The sequence below is a fragment of the Dasypus novemcinctus genome, chromosome 2 (assembly GCF_030445035.2).
Source record: "Dasypus novemcinctus isolate mDasNov1 chromosome 2, mDasNov1.1.hap2, whole genome shotgun sequence".
Taxonomy (NCBI): Eukaryota; Metazoa; Chordata; class Mammalia; order Cingulata; family Dasypodidae; genus Dasypus; species Dasypus novemcinctus.
In genome coordinates, this window is record NC_080674.1 from 148,318,059 (window position 1) to 148,334,779 (window position 16,721).

Genomic DNA, 16,721 nt, shown 5'->3' on the forward strand with positions numbered 1-16,721 from the left:
AGCGTGGCTTGGTGAGGCCTTTATCATTTACCTTAGGCAAAGTGTTTAACATCTCTGAGCCTTGATTTGCTCATCTATAACATGGAGATAGTAAGAACACCTGCCTCTTAGGCTCTAGAGAGAGCTAAATGAGATAATGCCGGTACAACTTGCAGCCTGGTATCCCGTACCTAGTGAGCCCTCCATGAGAGGTACATCTTATGATCCTAACAATGATTATTATGTACATTATAAAAGTGTCTCAAAGGGGGCTGCAAGGGAAGCCCACGGAGAAGAGGTAGATGCCTTTCCGTCCTCAAGAGAGAGAAATCCCAGAAGGGCAGGATTTCTGCTGCTGCTGACCAATCTCAAGAAACGGCTGCAGGTTCAGAGGCTCCCAAGGCCATTGTATCAAACAAGACGACGCGGCAGGGAGCACCCATCAGTGCAGAGGAAGGAGGACAGGGCAGCTGAAAGACAGGAAGCCCAGAGTCCACAGGAAACTTAGCCAGAGAAACAAAGTGTGCTCTGAAAATTCCCAGCCCAGTGTGAGGGTTGAAAGCTTGAAGTGTGGAAACAGGAAAGGAAGCCCCATGGACAATTCAAAATAACTCTCTACTCACAGTGATTTCTGACATCTTTATCATTTTCTCTACCAAAGTAACAATTTGTACTTTATAGAACATCATGCAATGCAAACATTAAAAGTTGTTTTTTTTTTAACTACTTATTGCATAAATATTGTTTAATATATATAGAAAAATGCACAGGTCATACTTGATTAATTTTCACCAAGTGAATACACTTGTTTAGCCAGCACTCAGATCATGGAACATAACATTATCAGAACCCCAGAAATTCTCCTTTTGTTTCCTCCCAGTCGCTACCTACCCCAACAGAAAACTCCTTCCTCATTTCTTTCACTATAGATGTTTTGCCTGTTTTTTGAATTTTAAATAAATGTAATCCCACAGAAAGTACCCTTTGTGTCTGATTTCCTTCATTATGTTGTGAGATTCATGCATATTGCTATTTACTATTTCATTGTATAGATACACCGTAATTTATTTATTCATTCCACTACTGATGGATACTTTTGAAGATTCCAGTTTTTAGTTGTAAATAATGTACAAGATCATTTTTTTACAATGTCTTTTGGTGATCATACATACTCATTTCTCTTATGTATATCCCTAGGAGTGAAATTGCTGGACTATAGGCTGCATATATCAGCCTTGGTAGTTACTGCCAGGTTTCAAAAGAAATTCAAAATAAATACCAGATCCTGGGAAAACTTCAGAATGTCACAACTCTCCAAGGGAAGAGGATGTCATGGGGCAGACTGGTGCCACTTGTTCACTGGCCTCCCAGTTGATCTCAGCCTCCAATCCACTCAGGACACCATGGCCACAGGACATGCCCCAAATTCCACTGTCATCCTGTGACCCCCATTCACCAACCCCATAGGGCCCTTCTCTACACCCAGCCACACCTCAAGGGCAGCACTGAATCACATGCCTGTACACTTGCTGGCGCCAGACAGGACTGTTTCTTATATTCATGCATGTAACAATTGAGTGCCGACGACTTGTGACTGAAGCAGTGCACACAACTCTGCCCTCATGGAATGGGCATTCTCATAGAAGGAGATGGACAATGAACAAATATGAAGATGTTAGTGGTGGTGCTATGGAGAAAAATAAAGCAAAGTAAATTAAGAAGAGTGGGGTGGGGAAGGGATATGTAATTGTATAATAGGGTGGTCAGGAAAGGTTTAGCGAGCAGACGAGATCTGAAATATATTTTAAAATAACCACACTGGATGCTATGTTGGAAATACTGTTAGAGGTGAGGTAGAAGGGAGACAGGAAGCTATCACAGGAGTCCAGGCAGGAGACGATGGTGATGTGTACTGGGGTGATAGTGGTGGCATGATGAGAAAACGTTACATAAGGATATGTTCTGAGGGTAGGGCTGGTGGGTTGGCTATGGAGAATGAGAGGAGTCAAGGATGTCTTATTTTCACCAGGAGCAATACCTTCTTACATGTACAGCACAGGACCAGGCCCTGAGTCTGGAATCTGTTGGTTGAGTGAATGGATGTCTTTTCTGGTTATAGTTAGCCAAACTTCTCATGTGAAAGATCTATTCTCTTTTGTCTCAGAAGTAGTATAGTGTAAGTACTCAGACAAAATAATTGGAGTCAGGCTAACAGGGTCTGAGTCCCAGCTTTGTCACTTTCCAACTGTGTATCCTCAGGCAAGTTATAGAACCTCTCTGAACCTCAGTTTCTTCCTCTGGGAAAAATAGGACAATAATATACCTCCATCACAGGATTGTTGGGGGTACTGAGATAGTATACATAAATAGGTCTGGCATAGAACCTAAAACCAAGTCAGGGCTTAAAAAATATCTATACTAAACCAGTTCCCAGTTAAAACAAGCAGACAGAAGGGTATGGAATAAGGGTTATCTTTATTCGGATTGCAAAGTATAAATACAAACCAGGTTTGGAAATACAGGTTGTAACAGCTCAGAAATGGCACCAGAAACTTCCAGAAGGGACCAGGACAGCATATCTTTGTACTTCTGGTGAGGTGGGTATGTTTACACAAAACTCTTCCCCACCTCCAACCTTCTGTAGAAACTGATAGGTAATCAATACCAAGAACAGTCTGCTCTAATGTTTCCTGTTCCCGTTTTTCTTTGCTAACACTTTTTTCCAGACTGTCCTCTGCTGCATTGACCCCTGCATGGAGTAGCACCAGAAGAAATGTCTTGACACAAGGGCGAATGAGTTCTCATTCTGTGGGTCTGGGGCCATGGGGGTGGGGTGCTGCGGGCAGGAAAGCTGCAGGCAAGGGAGGGAGAAGACACAGGAAAATGTCGGGATCTGTTACACAGTGACATCAGCACCTTCGGCTTTCAAAACACAAACGGTAGACAAAATTGCCTAGGCAAGATTACAGTCCAACTCATAGAGTGGATCTGACAGTTAACTCCTACATCCTGACGGTACAGAACTCCCCATGTGGCATTTTGATCATGGAAGAGCTTCAGAAATGTGGCGAGACAATAAGTTACTACAGATGGGTCACAGAGCCGCTGCAGATTTGCGGCAGAGGAGTGTGGCTCTGAGCCAGATGGTATGGGATGCAGGGTAGAAGGCCAGGAAATTGCCAAAGTAACAGTCTAGGCACTTGAAATATTATGGTTAGATTGTTAAAAACTAAATAAATTAACATACATAGAATAAAATAAATATATAATTTAAGAGGCATTTTACAAACAAACAAAAAAAAATAGCTGTTAAATTATTCTTCCATCTGGGTTGAAGTCCCAAAATTCAGAGTTCTTGGGCTTAGTGGTATTTCACAGTTAGCTCATCAAATCCAGCGCTGGAGGGTCCAAATGGCATATCCCTTGGTGACTACTTGAGAACACGGCTTCTCAAAAATCTTTCTTACTTTCTTCTAGTCCACCAATCTTTCCTTCTTCCTCGTCTTGTTCTTTTTTCAGTCAAAGATCCTGGAGCATTTGGCATTTAACTGGCATCTTAATCCATAAAGTAAGTATTTAAACAAACTTATGGGGGTGAGGTTTGGTGGAGGGGAATCAGAAGGGCATGAAGGTCCCTCGCTTTTGCTTTCTTCTGATCCAGATCTCATTGAACATACTCTGTTTGGCACTTGAGGGCGCTGGTATTTTGGCAAAGCAATTACGGGAGGTCCAATCTAGATAGCAACGGGGGAAAAGGGAATCTTCGTGGCTAGTTGTGAAGTCCTTCCCCTCTGCAGAATCTGAGACCAACTTGTGTCTTTTCAGAGGTAATAGTCCCCAGCTGATTCCTAAAGCACAAGAGGAAGGCATTTAAAACCACATTATCTCCTGGATCCAGGTTTACGAGGTAGAAAGATCATCTAGGATGGGAAAGGAAGGGAAAGAGAGGGTGGGGGACACTGTCCTCTGAGGCATCCCTCTGGCAATTTTCACCCTCTTTAGGGATGAAGCCCTGATAGCCTTTTTGAAAACAATTCTCCCATGGGACCCTGACTCCACCATAGCCTGCCCCCGACCCTTGGGTCAAGAGAAGAATTTAGCACTCCTTGAAACAGGGCCAGGAAAGGTAGTGATAGTGTCATGGGGCAAAGGCTGGCCCATTACCTTGAGTACAGGTGTCTCTCAGTGGGAATTAGTCATGCCCAACTTCACCTTTTCTTCATTTTCCACATCATAACCTCCTCTTCGGTGATACCTGAAGAAGAGAAGGTTTATGAGCAAGCCCTGCTTGCTACAACAGGGGAGAAACTGAGGCACAGGGTGCAGGTTCCAAAAGAGGTCGTCCCCAACAACTTTGCTGTGATGGCTCCTACTCTTCCTGGAAAATCACAGAAGGTACCCAACAGACATCTGATCAAAGGCCCAAATGCCCTGAGGGATGCCTGTCTCTAATAGCGGACTGCAATGTATCAAGAGCTTTTACCTCATTCATCTGATCTTCACGACATCCTTATGAGGTAGGTAGACAGAGATTACAGTCATTAAAAAGATTACAGCCCTTGTCAAAAAGATGAGGTAACTTACTGCAGGTCTCATAGCATATGAGTTATACCTTTGAAAACAGGCATAGACTACTTGGTAGGTCTCCCCCAACCTAGAACATCACCTGGATTGAAAACATAGCCTGAAGTCCAGATGTCTCAGAGCTGGAAGGATATACTGATGGCATTCAAGGCATGGCTGATGCTAAACCACACACTGAAGCCATCAAAGACCAGAGCTGGGGGGAAAATGTGTGAAAAGGCAGATCCATTCATGGGCTGTTGGGATGCAGGGGCGGGAAAGAACTCCTGTTTTATATATAGCAGAATCTGTTATGGCCTGGCGAGTTTGCCCTGGGTCTAGACACTAGATTCATGTTAGGCCAGAGAAACCCGATTTTTGGAGAACCCGCGTGCAGGAAAGTCCTGTCAGACCCCTAGCCCAGGATCTGGGAAGTTAGGAGGCTCATGCGATCACCAGGCAGAAGACCTGGGAGAAGGAAGAATGGGAGTCAGACCCAACTTCTCAGCAGAAACAGCCTGCAGGGGCCCCTAACACTCACCTAAACATGAGAAGGCCCACGATGACGAGCAGACAGAGCGACGACAGCACCACAGCCACCACAGCCAGGACAGTCGTGTGGTCATAGGTGTACAAGCGATTTTCCACCGGGAGGCTCAGCCCATGGCATCTCTCTCCGTGGTAACCCGGGTGGCAGCTGATTCAAGACAGCACAAGGAGGAGATAAGGTCAGTGGTTCAGCCCCTCTCTCCTGTGTAAGTCAAATCCCATTCCTCACACCCTCAGTCCCTGACAATGACCCCGACCCTTCCTCTATCCTTCCCCTTTAATAAGAAAGACTCTTTAAAAGCCCCTCTGAATGTGCAATGCCCTTCCTCCCCCACTCTGTGCCCTCCCCTTTCTCCATTCCCTTTGGTTCTCTGGCCGGAGAATCCTGCTCCAGGCAAGGAAAAAGTGACGGAGAGCTGGAAGGTCTCAGATTTGTTCCACCTGTGGCTGATTTACTGCATGTGTGTTAAGACATTCTGTTGAAGCCACTTAAGACAACTTGGGCACAAGAGTCGGTGGGCTGAGGGAGGGGATTAGGCATTCCTCTCTAGAGCGAGGCCCTGCAATGCTCTGACCCAGAAATAAACCCAGCTTCCCCATTAATGCTTCCAGCGTCCGGTCCCTCTCTGCCACTGCCCGGCCTATTAATAGGTTCTATTCCTTTGCCAGAAGTCGTTTTGCTCAAGTTCCCTTCATTTAACTCCTAGCTCTTCCTGGGTGCAGGGCCTAGCTTGGGAGCTTAACTTCGGCCTTTGGCCTCTGAACTGGGGTATCAGGCCTCCTTCACCACAGGAAAAGCAAAACAAACCAAGATAGCATCTTCCTGCCCAGCTGCCCTGCCAGAGCATGTAAGAATGTCAGAAACAACCTTTTGGCTCTTCTCACTCAAGAAATAAGTAACACAGCAACTGCTTCTTCTCATCGAAAACATTTCCTTGAAACTCTGAGGAAGTGCTTACAATTGAACCAGCACATTTACATCCCTTCTTTATCTGATTCCCTGGAAGATTCTTTTGGTGTGGATGGGAGCCCCCTTTCACAGAGAGGCAAAGCTGTTTTCCCAATGCCACACAGCACAGCTGAGGGTGGATGTGGAATCTCCGACTCTGAGTTCAGTGTGCTGCCCACTCCCACACCACAACTGCCTACCCCTAGCCAGGGTGATGTGGTGTTGTCTGCCTGGGGACTTTAGGCCACTGGCTGCTGAAGAAAGCACTGAGAACCTGGCAGCTCTCTATTCTGAGTTAAGTTTTCTCTAGAAAAGAGGTTGTACTCCTGGTGTCTCAGAGCTAGGAAACCTTTTCCTGCCCCAGTGGATGCCAGAAAAGCTCCAAGGAGCAGACCAGTCCACACCCGGCTGGCAGGCTCTGATCCCTGCCCTTGCCTTCCTGCTCAGCCCCTTTCCTGGTCCCAGCTCCTCCCGGCATGCACTGGGAAGCCATCTCACTGCAAGATGCATGCAGGTTTCCGGGTCCTTCTCTGCTACCCTAGCCCACTATACACACAGCACAGCACACAGTTCCTTGCTCGGTTTCTCCATGCATCTGCTCCATCAGCCCATCCCTGACAGGGAGCAAGCTCCCAGAAGCTCCCTGGAGAATCACTTGTGCACAGCAGTTTACAGTTTATAAGACACTATCCTTATCTACAAGCTCAACTGTGCCTCATAACATCCTGGTAGGCAGGAACAGCCCCAATTTACAGATGGAAAAGCTAAGGTTAAGGGTTAGAGAGATTAAGTGATTTGCCAAAAATTTCACAAGGAAACAGGAGGACCAAGACTAGAAACCAGTCTTGGCAGACTTCAAATTCATGTTTCTTTCCGCTCTGAAAGGAGTAGGTTACCCCAGAGGAAACACACACCTGATGGGTTCCTGGGATTGTCTGACCCTGTTCTCTAACTGCATTGTTATTATTACTATGAATAATAATTATAAGTAGCTAGTACTCTGTGCTGCTTTACAAGGATCATTTCACATAACCATAAAAAGTTCTCTATGAAGTAGGAGTTACTATCCTCATTTTAAAGATGAGGAGACTATGGCTTAACTTCTGTTAGTAACTTGTCCAAGGTTACACAGCTAGTAAGGGGTAGAGCCAGGATTCAACCTGGCAGTCTGGATGACTTCAGAGACAATGCTCTCCTGCGAGGGAGAGTCGACTCCGTTTTTCACTTCCAGCCCATCATTCAAACCCCACAGGTAGTTACTCAGATGATAGAAATAAAGCTTGGCCTCAGAGCCCCACAATTCAGTTACATAATCCCTCCACCCCCACCCTGAGTCAAAAGGATAATCATGTAAACACCCTAATATTATCCCCTCCCCCTCCCTTTGCAGATGACTCCTGGCTTCCCCAGGGAAGGGGGGTGGGGGTGGAGAAAGAGCACATTCCAAGCATCCCAGGGTGGGGGCAAGAGCATGTGCTTGCCCAGAGTCAACTGCCCATCAAACTGGGACACACGTTCCACCTACCCATGCCTGTGACCCATTTCAGAACTTGTATTACAACAGAAGCAAGAACCCTCTAGAGTCTGTAGATAGCATCCAAACCGAGCTTCTCTGCCCCTAACCCAGGAGGGGGCACCATTTGATGAGGGTTCCCAGAATACCTGAGTTCCAGACTGGTTCTACGGCTATTTCTAGCCATGTGCTCTTAGCCAAGTCACTTCACCTTTCCAAGCTTTGGTTTCCTTGTGTAAAACACAGGGAGAATAAATGCCTACCTCACTGGAGTATTGTAAGGCTCAAATGAGATGAAAGCACTTAGAAGGCCAAGTCCCATATATGTGGGAGTTATTATATAATCAGATTCCAGAGGGTACTGCCTATACATAAGCTGAGGAATGGGGTGCTAAAGTCAGATTGAGCCAAAGAGAAGGGGCTTGCCATTCCTTCTCTGCCTTAAATTGCTTTCTGCATCTGGGCAGTGAAACCATTTGGAGCCACGGGGCCTGTCTTTCTTCTAGCTCTGAGACCTCCTGAATCCAAATGCCCTCATCCTTCCTCCAGCCACAGGAAACTTTACTGCCAATTTCAACTGTTCCCTGAGGGCAACTTCTAGCTTGTGACACAGAAGGGTTTTCCTGTCAATGGTGGCTGTGGAGGGCTGGTTTCGGAAGCTGCTGGCCTCAAGCTCACCACACCAGCCTGGACACACCCTAGCTAGCGGTTCCTGGGTCTGGAGGCAGGGAGGAGCCACAAATGGCCCCAGATGTTGGTACCCAGATGAAACATTCCCCCAAACTGAGAGCTCTGTTCTCTTGCTGCCTTCACCCTGAGAACCAAAGGCAGAAGGCAGCCAGACCAGACAAGGAGTCCAACTCCTTGAAAATTCCTCCTAGCCAGAGAAGAGGGAAGTAGACAAAAAGTCTTCAGATTGACATGCTCTTAAGCTAGTAAAAGATTTAAGACACCTCTACAACAACCACCACCCTCTATAAAATCCTGCCTGGACTCTATATGGACAGGTATGGGGAAGAGGGACACAGACCAACAGTGCAGCCTGGGACAATGAAAAGCATGCCGGACTGGGAGTCAGGCACGGAGTCCCTATCCTGTTTTCATCCACTTACTTGGGCAAATCACTTTCCACCTTCTGGTTTCAGTTTCCTTGTCTTTGAGTGGAAAAAGCAAGCCCTGCTTACCTAGCACAGGGATTTGAGAATCACAGTAGATTATATCTCCCCACCCCCTAGAATAGTGTCTGGCACCAAGTAGGTGCTCCAAACAAACATATGAGTTGTTGGGCTCAAGTCATTTTAAATGTAAATGGTGAAGTTCTGGGGCAAAGGAGGTACCATTATGATTAACACCACTATCCCTCGGACAACCAGGAGCTCTGGTGGGTAAGCCTAGGCCTCTGGGAGAAGAGCCTTACAAGGTTTCACAGTCCAGAAGCAGAAGCCCCATATCCACCCACCAGCACCCTCAACTAATTCAGCCCAGACAGATCCCTGGCCTCAATCCATCCTGACTACCATTGGAGTCATTGCCTCCACCCTGTGCTAATGATGCCATTTTAAATTTTTAAGACAAACATTTCCTGTCCTGTCCCAAGTTCCTGGGGGGAAAAATATGGGGACTCTGAAGGCCACACCTAAGCAACCCTATCCAATGCCAAGCTCCTGACAAGGATGTTACAGGAGCAGATATACAAGTGACCACGGACATTGCAGGGAGTGAGGCGTCTGTCTGCCAAGTGTCAAAACAGGGCAGCTCTGCTATGTGCAATCAGAGGGTTCTTTAAAGGAAACTTTAAAAAGCCAAAGGATCTATTTTAATCACAGGTAGAAGAGACCCCAGGCTAGGACAGTTGGGGAGGAAGTGTGCACCCAGCAGTCTCCTGGTCCTATCCAGAGTCTCCCAGGCCACAATGCCCCCGCAGCTGCCTCCATACAGGGAACTCATGCCCAGCGGAAGAGAGCGCATGTTTGCAGCCTGACGTGGGGTATTGGCCTCAGGCACAGTGGCGACATTATGCCTGCCAGAGAGCATGGCAGTGCCGTCATCCCTGAGGGGTTGCCAACACTGCCGTTTGCTGGGCTTGGCCTAGCAGAGCAGCTGGGGAAGCCACGGCCCCTCCTCCCACATCCCTGCCCGGGGAAGGGGAGATACTGCCTGACTGAGGGCTGAAGCCTGCTGTTTCGGGTTCCGTTTCCCATTAACCCTGCACAAAGGCCACTACTCTCCATGTCCTGTACCTCCTGACCCTTGCTGGGGTAAGGAAAAAGGAGGGAGGGGTGTCATCCATACCCACAATGACCGCTCTCTGCAATGACATGCCATACCTTAAAATCAACCCATTTTGCTCCCTCATGTGCACACATACCCAACTGCAAACACATCAGCATAGCATGTATCCAGATATGCCTCGTAAGCGCCTACGGGACTTGGGGAAGGAGGCCACAGGAGCTCCATTCCACCCAGGAAGCCCACTCTGCCATGTTTCTGCTTCTTATTGGCTTCTCCACCCAGAGCAGGCCATGAGGCAAGAATGAGGACCTGCCTTCAAGTGCCAGCTCCTAGCCACATGCTTATTTCTGAGCAAGCAGGAAATGTCCCCAAGGAAGCAAGAACGTCATGAACCTACGCCACAGGAAATTGCATCTGATGCAGAGAGCCCCTTCCACTGTCTAAAAATATTTCCTCTCCTCCCAACTTCCGCTCAGAGGTTGAGAAGAAACTGGATCAAATTAGGAGTTCAAGGAACAGCCATGTAGCTGACAAGAGTCAGTCTTGGGGAAGGGATACTTACATGCAAGATGGAGCCCGGAGATCCTGTACGTATTTGCATTCTCCGTGGATGCAGAAATCCTTGTATTTCCGAAGACATGGGTCTCTCTTCCTCCCTAACCCTTTGCCTTTCTTCTTCCTTTTCCCATATTCCTCCTTGCTTGGTGTGGCCAGAGCTTGTGGTTTGGAGGAGAAAGCAACTGCAGGAGAAAGGCACCCTGTTAAGTCTTTGGCTATCATGAGGGAAAGAATCAGAACAGCGTAGCCTTTGGAAGGAGTGTGCACCCTTTCATCCCACCGGAAGTCAGAGGCCTGGGACGTTCCCGTGGCTCAGTGCCTTCCAAGGGCTGAAGGAAGACTGAGCAGAGCCACCAGAAAGCAAGAATCTCAGGAAGAAGTAGGGGTCAGGGTGGGTTCCAAGGAAGGCTTTTTACAAACTCAGTTTAAGAACCTCGTTCCAAGATTGCCAGCTTCTGTCAAGCAACTGCAATTAGGCAATTCTACCAACCTCACTCCCACCCCACTGTCTTCCTTACCCGCTATTCCCCACCTCCACTTTGTTCTATTTTGGGCTCAAATCAGACTCATTTCCTGATGCTGCACTCAGTGACCCACTTGCAGGAAGACAGTGTCAGAGACAAAAATTGCTTTTGGAAAAGGTACTTGGAGGTTGAGTACCTTCTTATTTTAGAAGCCCATGTCTTCAGGTGGCCCCTTCCGGGGCACCCATTAGCACCAGGGTACCGTGAGTCCAGGGCAGAGTCAGGCTAGGGAGTGGCAAGCAGGCCATCCCTAGTCAGGGCCCAGCTTTTTTGACTTCAAGCAAAATATTTACCCTGCTCCATGCCCTTTGAAGTTTACTCACTTCTCTCAAAGTTCCAGTTATGTTTATCCCCAAATGTCCTGTTTATAGCTCTTTAAGATGGGGTTATAGTATATACAAGGGGTAGAAGAGATGGAAAGTAAAGAATTGTCCCGAAGGACCTGGAACAATGATACACACCCCGCCCTCCTCCTTTCCAGACTTGAGAGAGCCAAAGGGAAAAACAACCTCACCCTGACCGGGCCACAGGCTACGCCCATCAGCCCAGGGGTCTGATGCCAGTCCCCCTACACTCCCCTACCTCCAGCAGGAATGAGATTCCCGCTGCCCATGGCTATAGCCATATGTCTAGAGGAAGGGTGAACACGATACATTAAACTAGAGATCTAGAATCTTCAAGCTGGAAGTGACCTCAAAGAATTTCATGGCCTTCCATTTTCAGATGAAAAACTTGAGGTCCGAAAGGGCAGAGTGATTTGCCCCAAATTATGCACTGAGTTGGGATTAGAAATATAGTCTCTATAAGCTGCCCACACCTCTATCTTTCTCTTCCAAGTCTAGAGTACCTGGGATGTTGAGTTAGGAATGAAACAATGAAAGAAAACGATAATGAATGGACTCTGAAGTCCACAGGCATGTGCTCCAATTTCAGCCACACAACCTAGCACAATTCACTTAACCTCTGAATCTTGGAGATCGCCATTAAATGTAATTGTAAAGAGTACCTATCTCAAACGGTAGTTACATGGATACAGATAAACCAACTTATTTGGTTTAGTTAATATTACCTTATAAATAAATGGTAATATTTATTTTAGGTAATAGGCTCCCTAGCCCTAAAAAATGGTCCTTTCCCAGCAAATCCAAGAACAGGAAAGAGAGGCAGATGCTAGCAGCCCCACAGTCCCCAGTTTCCTCTGTCATCCCAGGCCCCTCCAGAGCTCAGAAGATGAGGGAGGTGTGCAGAGGAACCCAGGTGACCAGAGCTGTGGGGAAAGTGAGGCACAAGAGCCAAGGCAATCAGAGAGGGAAGGGAGAAAGTGGTAGGGTTACAGCCTGGCTCCTGCCTGGAAGAAGGAGCAGTGAGTCAGGTCTGCAGAGGTATGAGGAGCAGCCGCGTGGGTGGGGGGTGAGTCACAGCCCTGTCCTGCCCAGTCTAGGAGAGGACCAGGAGAATCCAGGCTGTTCAGGCCAGGGGTGACCCCAGAAGGGCACAGTGAGAGGGTGGGGGGATAGGAGCCCAGGCTCGGTTTCAGAGTAGACCTTTGATTTATACTGGAAGCAAAGAGCGTGCCCAAGGGAAGCTCTGGGTAAGGAGAGAGAAGGGCAGCTGAGGAGCAGGCAAGGCTAGAACAGGTGGGTATCTTTTCAACCAAATAAAGTCATTCCGGGGCTCCAGGGCTCAATCCCTGCTCCACCCTCAAGAATCACTGCAGATGGCTGGGGGCAGGGAAGCAGGCAAGGTCCGAGGCTCTGGACTCTGCCCTGTGCCTTTATTCCGCCACAGCCACACATGCCTTTTTCTGCTTAGAGTCTCAGGCACTCAATGTGGTCAGGAAGCCTCCAGGCTTTGAGTGTGCTTCATCGACACCCACCAAGCATTTCTATGTGGCCTTCTGGGGATACAGTGCTTATCATTCATAGGTACTGGCCTCACCTAGAGAGGCCAAGAGTTCCTCGCCCCCCTCTACTCTCCCTATCTGAAGACAGGTCGGTGGAGAACAGACTAACACTACACTCTCTGTGCCTGGGCATCTCCACGTCCCTTACCTCTTAAATAATAGTCATTTGATGTGTGAATTCTGACTTGTCCCCTTTTAATATAGGAACTCTGGGGAAAGAATCTCAGCCATTCCTTGTTCCACCGAATGTACAGACCCCAGCACCTGGCCTGTCTCGATTTCCCCTCAAAGCACCCGGAAGGACAGCAACCTGGCAGTTAAGACCCCAGGACCAGAAAGACAGCAGGACCATATTCCAGGTTCCCCAGTGCCCCTGTCAAGCCCGTCAGCTCTTCCTCGAGGTCCTCCATAAATAACCCCCAACCCGCCTGGGTCCCCCGACACCAAAAGGATCCCGGATCCGCTTAGTTTTTCACTGTCCACTAGCGTCCCAAGAAGGGCGGCCCGCAACACCCACCTCTGAAAAGGTCCAGGTCTGCCTCCTCCAAGTCCAGGAGTTCCCGGCCCCGGCCGCCTCCCGAGGGCAGCAGCTGGTCGGTGGATTCGGTGGGAGGGTCCGGGTTGCGGGTTCCCGCCGCCAGCCCTCTCCGAAGCCGCTCCAGGCTCTCGCCGGTCACCAATGCCGAGAGCACTGCGGGCGAGAGGCGAGGCCGCATCAGACCCCCCGCCCGGACCCCCGGCCGCCACGCACCAATGCCGGCGCCTGCCCGCCGGGGCGCACGGGCCCCACCAAGTGGCCCACGCCGGGGGCGCTGCAGCGACCTTCGCCAGTGCCCCCAGCACCGCGTCCCCATCCCCCCGACCTCCGGGGGCGTTGGCAGCCCTCTTACCTGCAGCCAGAAAGAGCTTCAGCACTACCGACGGCAGGAGCTTCATGGTCCCGGGCTCGGCGGGGGCGGCGCGGCAGCAATCACTTTGGAGAAGACGGCCACCGGGCGCTGGCGCGGGAACCAGGCGGGCGAAGCGCAGGAGATTCCGCCGGGCCCCGTGTGCCGCCCGCCTCTGGGTGCAAGCCTGGAGCTGCTGCGCGTCTGTCCGCTCGCTCAGTGGGTCTGTCCACCGGAGCCCCTGGATGAGGGTGAACGCCCGGCAGCGCGCTCGACTCCCTCGCCTGACTGAGCGCTCCGAGGCGCGCGGCCGGGGAATAAGGCTCCCCGAGGCGCCCAAGCTCCGCCCCGCGCAGCGCCGCCCCTTCCCCCCTTCCGCTCACGGAAACTCGCCCGGCTCCGGGTGCCTGCGGCTCATCCCGCGACCCAGTGGGGGCAATAGGGAGAGGGGGAGAGGAGAGGGGGCGGCGCCCGCATTTTGGCGGGGCCAAGTCAGGGAGGTTGCGGCAAAGACAGATCAGCAGGTGGCAGGGACTAGGTTCCTACCTTTCCCCAAATGCCCGCCGCGCTGCAGCCTTGTGAGTGTTGGGCTGAGATCCTGCCCTTGGACCCTTCCCCCCCCCCCCCCCCCACAACACCACCACCCCGTTCCTTCTCCAGGCCTAGTTCCTTGAGCTCTCCCCTTCGAGCCAGGGTTCTCCACTCATGTCGCCCCCTGTTTCAGAAGCCCACTTTTTTTTGCCTACCAATAGAGCAAGTAGTAAAAAATAAATTCATTTATCATTTAAAACTTAGACACATGAATACTATCAGGTCTGATGAGCCAGAGAGCGCCACGGAGTTGCAGCTGCAGGCCCTTAGTGTCCTTCCAGGAAAAGCCAAGGAAGTTAGTGTTCTTCCAGCTGCTGGAGTGGCTTCCCTTCACATTCCACCAGGGGACATAGTCTCCAGTAGGATTTTTGAAGCGTGGGTTATAAATCCCAGGCTTCTGGGATTAGAGAAATACAGGTTGTGAAACCCGCAGACTTTTCCCTGTTCTCGAGCTGGTTCTTTCCCAACATAAAAACCCAGTCCCCTCCCATAGGCCCCAGCTGACAGACCTAAGTTCAACAGGTGCCAGCAGACTGATGTGTTTCTCTCCCATCCCACGTATTTTCAAAGGGTCTTCTGGAGTCAAATGCCCTGACCCAAAGGATTGACTCTCATTGGATATTTCAGCCCCCAAGGAGCGCTGGGGAGATAAATGTTTGACACAGAGCTGGGTTGTCATTCATTGCCCTCTAATTGTGCCAGATAGAGCAGCTTGCCTGATTCAGCCCTGTGTAGGAACAAAACCAGACGTGCTATTTCTCCACCATCTGTCCCCCTGCCTCACCCCGCCCCACTTTTTTTAGGGGTCATTCTGGCTTTGCCCTCTTAACTTGCCCAGGAACCCTCCCCAGGCCTAGGTTTTCAGAGTGCACAGAAATCATTGCAGATCTGAGTTGGAATCTTGACTTTGCTACTTACTATGTGGCCTTTGGCAAGATACCTAATCTCACTGAGTTTCCAGTTTTCACATCTCTCAGGTGGGAATAATAATAATGCCTACTTTGTAGAAAAGTAGTAGAAAAATCCTATTTTGAGGACTGAATTAAGGAAAACAAAGCAATTAGTACAGTGCCAGGCATATTAAAATCTCTCAATAAATGTAGCATTTTTATTGTTATTTATCAGAAAGCATTCTGTCTTGACCACTCTGTTTCCTTCGAGTTCCCAGGCCTAGGCTGAAGCACCTTTTCTCTCCCTTCCCCAAACCCTTTGTCTACCCCTAGGGTGTGTCTGAATCTATTGCGCAGGTGAGCTGGTTTCAGGCAGAAGCTCACCTGTCACCTATTTGGCCACGTGCCGCTGTGGGATTATTCCTTTGGATGATCACTATCAGGGCTAGGGCCTCAGTGATGGTCACCACCTCCGCCACTCCTTTGTCCTCCCTCAGCAGGTGCCTAATCACCTGCTTCCCAAAAATGAAGCCTCCTTGTAGTTGGGTCTCGCTAGGGGAGGGTGGAGGTAAACATTTCCTGACACACAGCCAAATCATCTCTCCCCACCAGGTTCACACCCTGCTCTCCTGTCCCAGCCTGCTTCTCCCTTCTCGAGTGCTGCCCTTCCGCCTTCTCACCTCCTCATCAACCTCAGCCCCATTCATGGGGCAACTCCAACCTTTCATCACACCTGGAACCCCACCCCAGCTAGGTTTGTATGTCAGCCAGGTTTTATGGGAAGGGCCTGGAAAAAGAAGAAAGAGGCCTGGATTGGAGATTTGGGCAGTCACTTGCCCTCTCAGAACCTTGAGTGTTCCTTAACCAAAAAAAAAGGAATCACAATTCATGCTGGGCCAACCACACTAACTTATTTGTTTCACATTCACTGAAGGCATTTCAGGCACTGGGGATGCAGCAATAAGCAAGATGGTCAAGGACCTGCTTACATGGAGCTAACATTCAATAGTAGGGGGAGACAGGCAACATATTAAATAAATAAAAAGGGCAAAATATATCTCTTAGCAATAAGTGCTAAGATGAAAATTAAAATTATGTATTATAGGAGAATGTGTCCAGTGCCTCAGATGACACTTTAGATTCAGTGACTGATTAGCAAAGGCCTCTCTGAGCAGGTGACGTAAAAGCTGAGGCCTGAATCACAAGAAAGAGCCAAACTAGTGATGATTCAGGACAAAAGCATCCCAAGGTGTGCAAATAGTGCAAAGAGGTGGGAACAAGCTTGGACCATGCAAGGAACAGCAAGAGGGCCAGAAAAGAAGGGGGAATATGAGATGACATTGGAGGAAAGACTAGGCACAGATAATAGAGGATGCCACAGGCTGAGGTAAAGGTACTGGATTTTATTCCCCATCATTATGAGCATCAAATGAAATGTTGATGGCAAAGTACAGTTCTGCAGGATTCCTCCATGTTCCCCCTGCTTCTACCCAGGCTTCTCCTACCTGCTGTCAGGCTGCCGAGTGCCAAGGACACACACCTAAAGAAGCTGAGTTCAAATGGACAACTCTGTTTCCTTGACT

General features: G+C 49.2%; 1 protein-coding gene across 2 annotated transcripts in view; it reads right to left on the bottom strand.

The window, feature by feature from the left end:
- Positions 1–2,435: 2,435 nt before the first annotated feature.
- The window catches only part of HBEGF (heparin binding EGF like growth factor), a 98,321-nt gene continuing 84,035 nt past the window's right edge, over positions 2,436–16,721 (bottom strand). Inside the window, exons 3-8 of one of the 2 annotated variants that reach the window (XM_071218359.1) lie at positions 13,661–13,898; positions 13,288–13,461; positions 10,348–10,525; positions 5,084–5,239; positions 4,144–4,234; positions 2,436–3,827 (exon numbers count right to left, since the gene is read on the bottom strand). In XM_071218359.1, coding sequence (XP_071074460.1) covers positions 4,162–4,234; positions 5,084–5,239; positions 10,348–10,525; positions 13,288–13,461; positions 13,661–13,706 — 627 coding nt within the window. In that variant the 5' untranslated portion in view covers positions 13,707–13,898 and the 3' untranslated portion in view covers positions 2,436–3,827; positions 4,144–4,161. Of the gene's footprint in view, positions 3,828–4,143; positions 4,235–5,083; positions 5,240–10,347; positions 10,526–13,287; positions 13,462–13,660; positions 14,001–16,721 lie in introns of those variants that run through there. The other variant, XM_004477836.4, reaches the window with a different exon arrangement.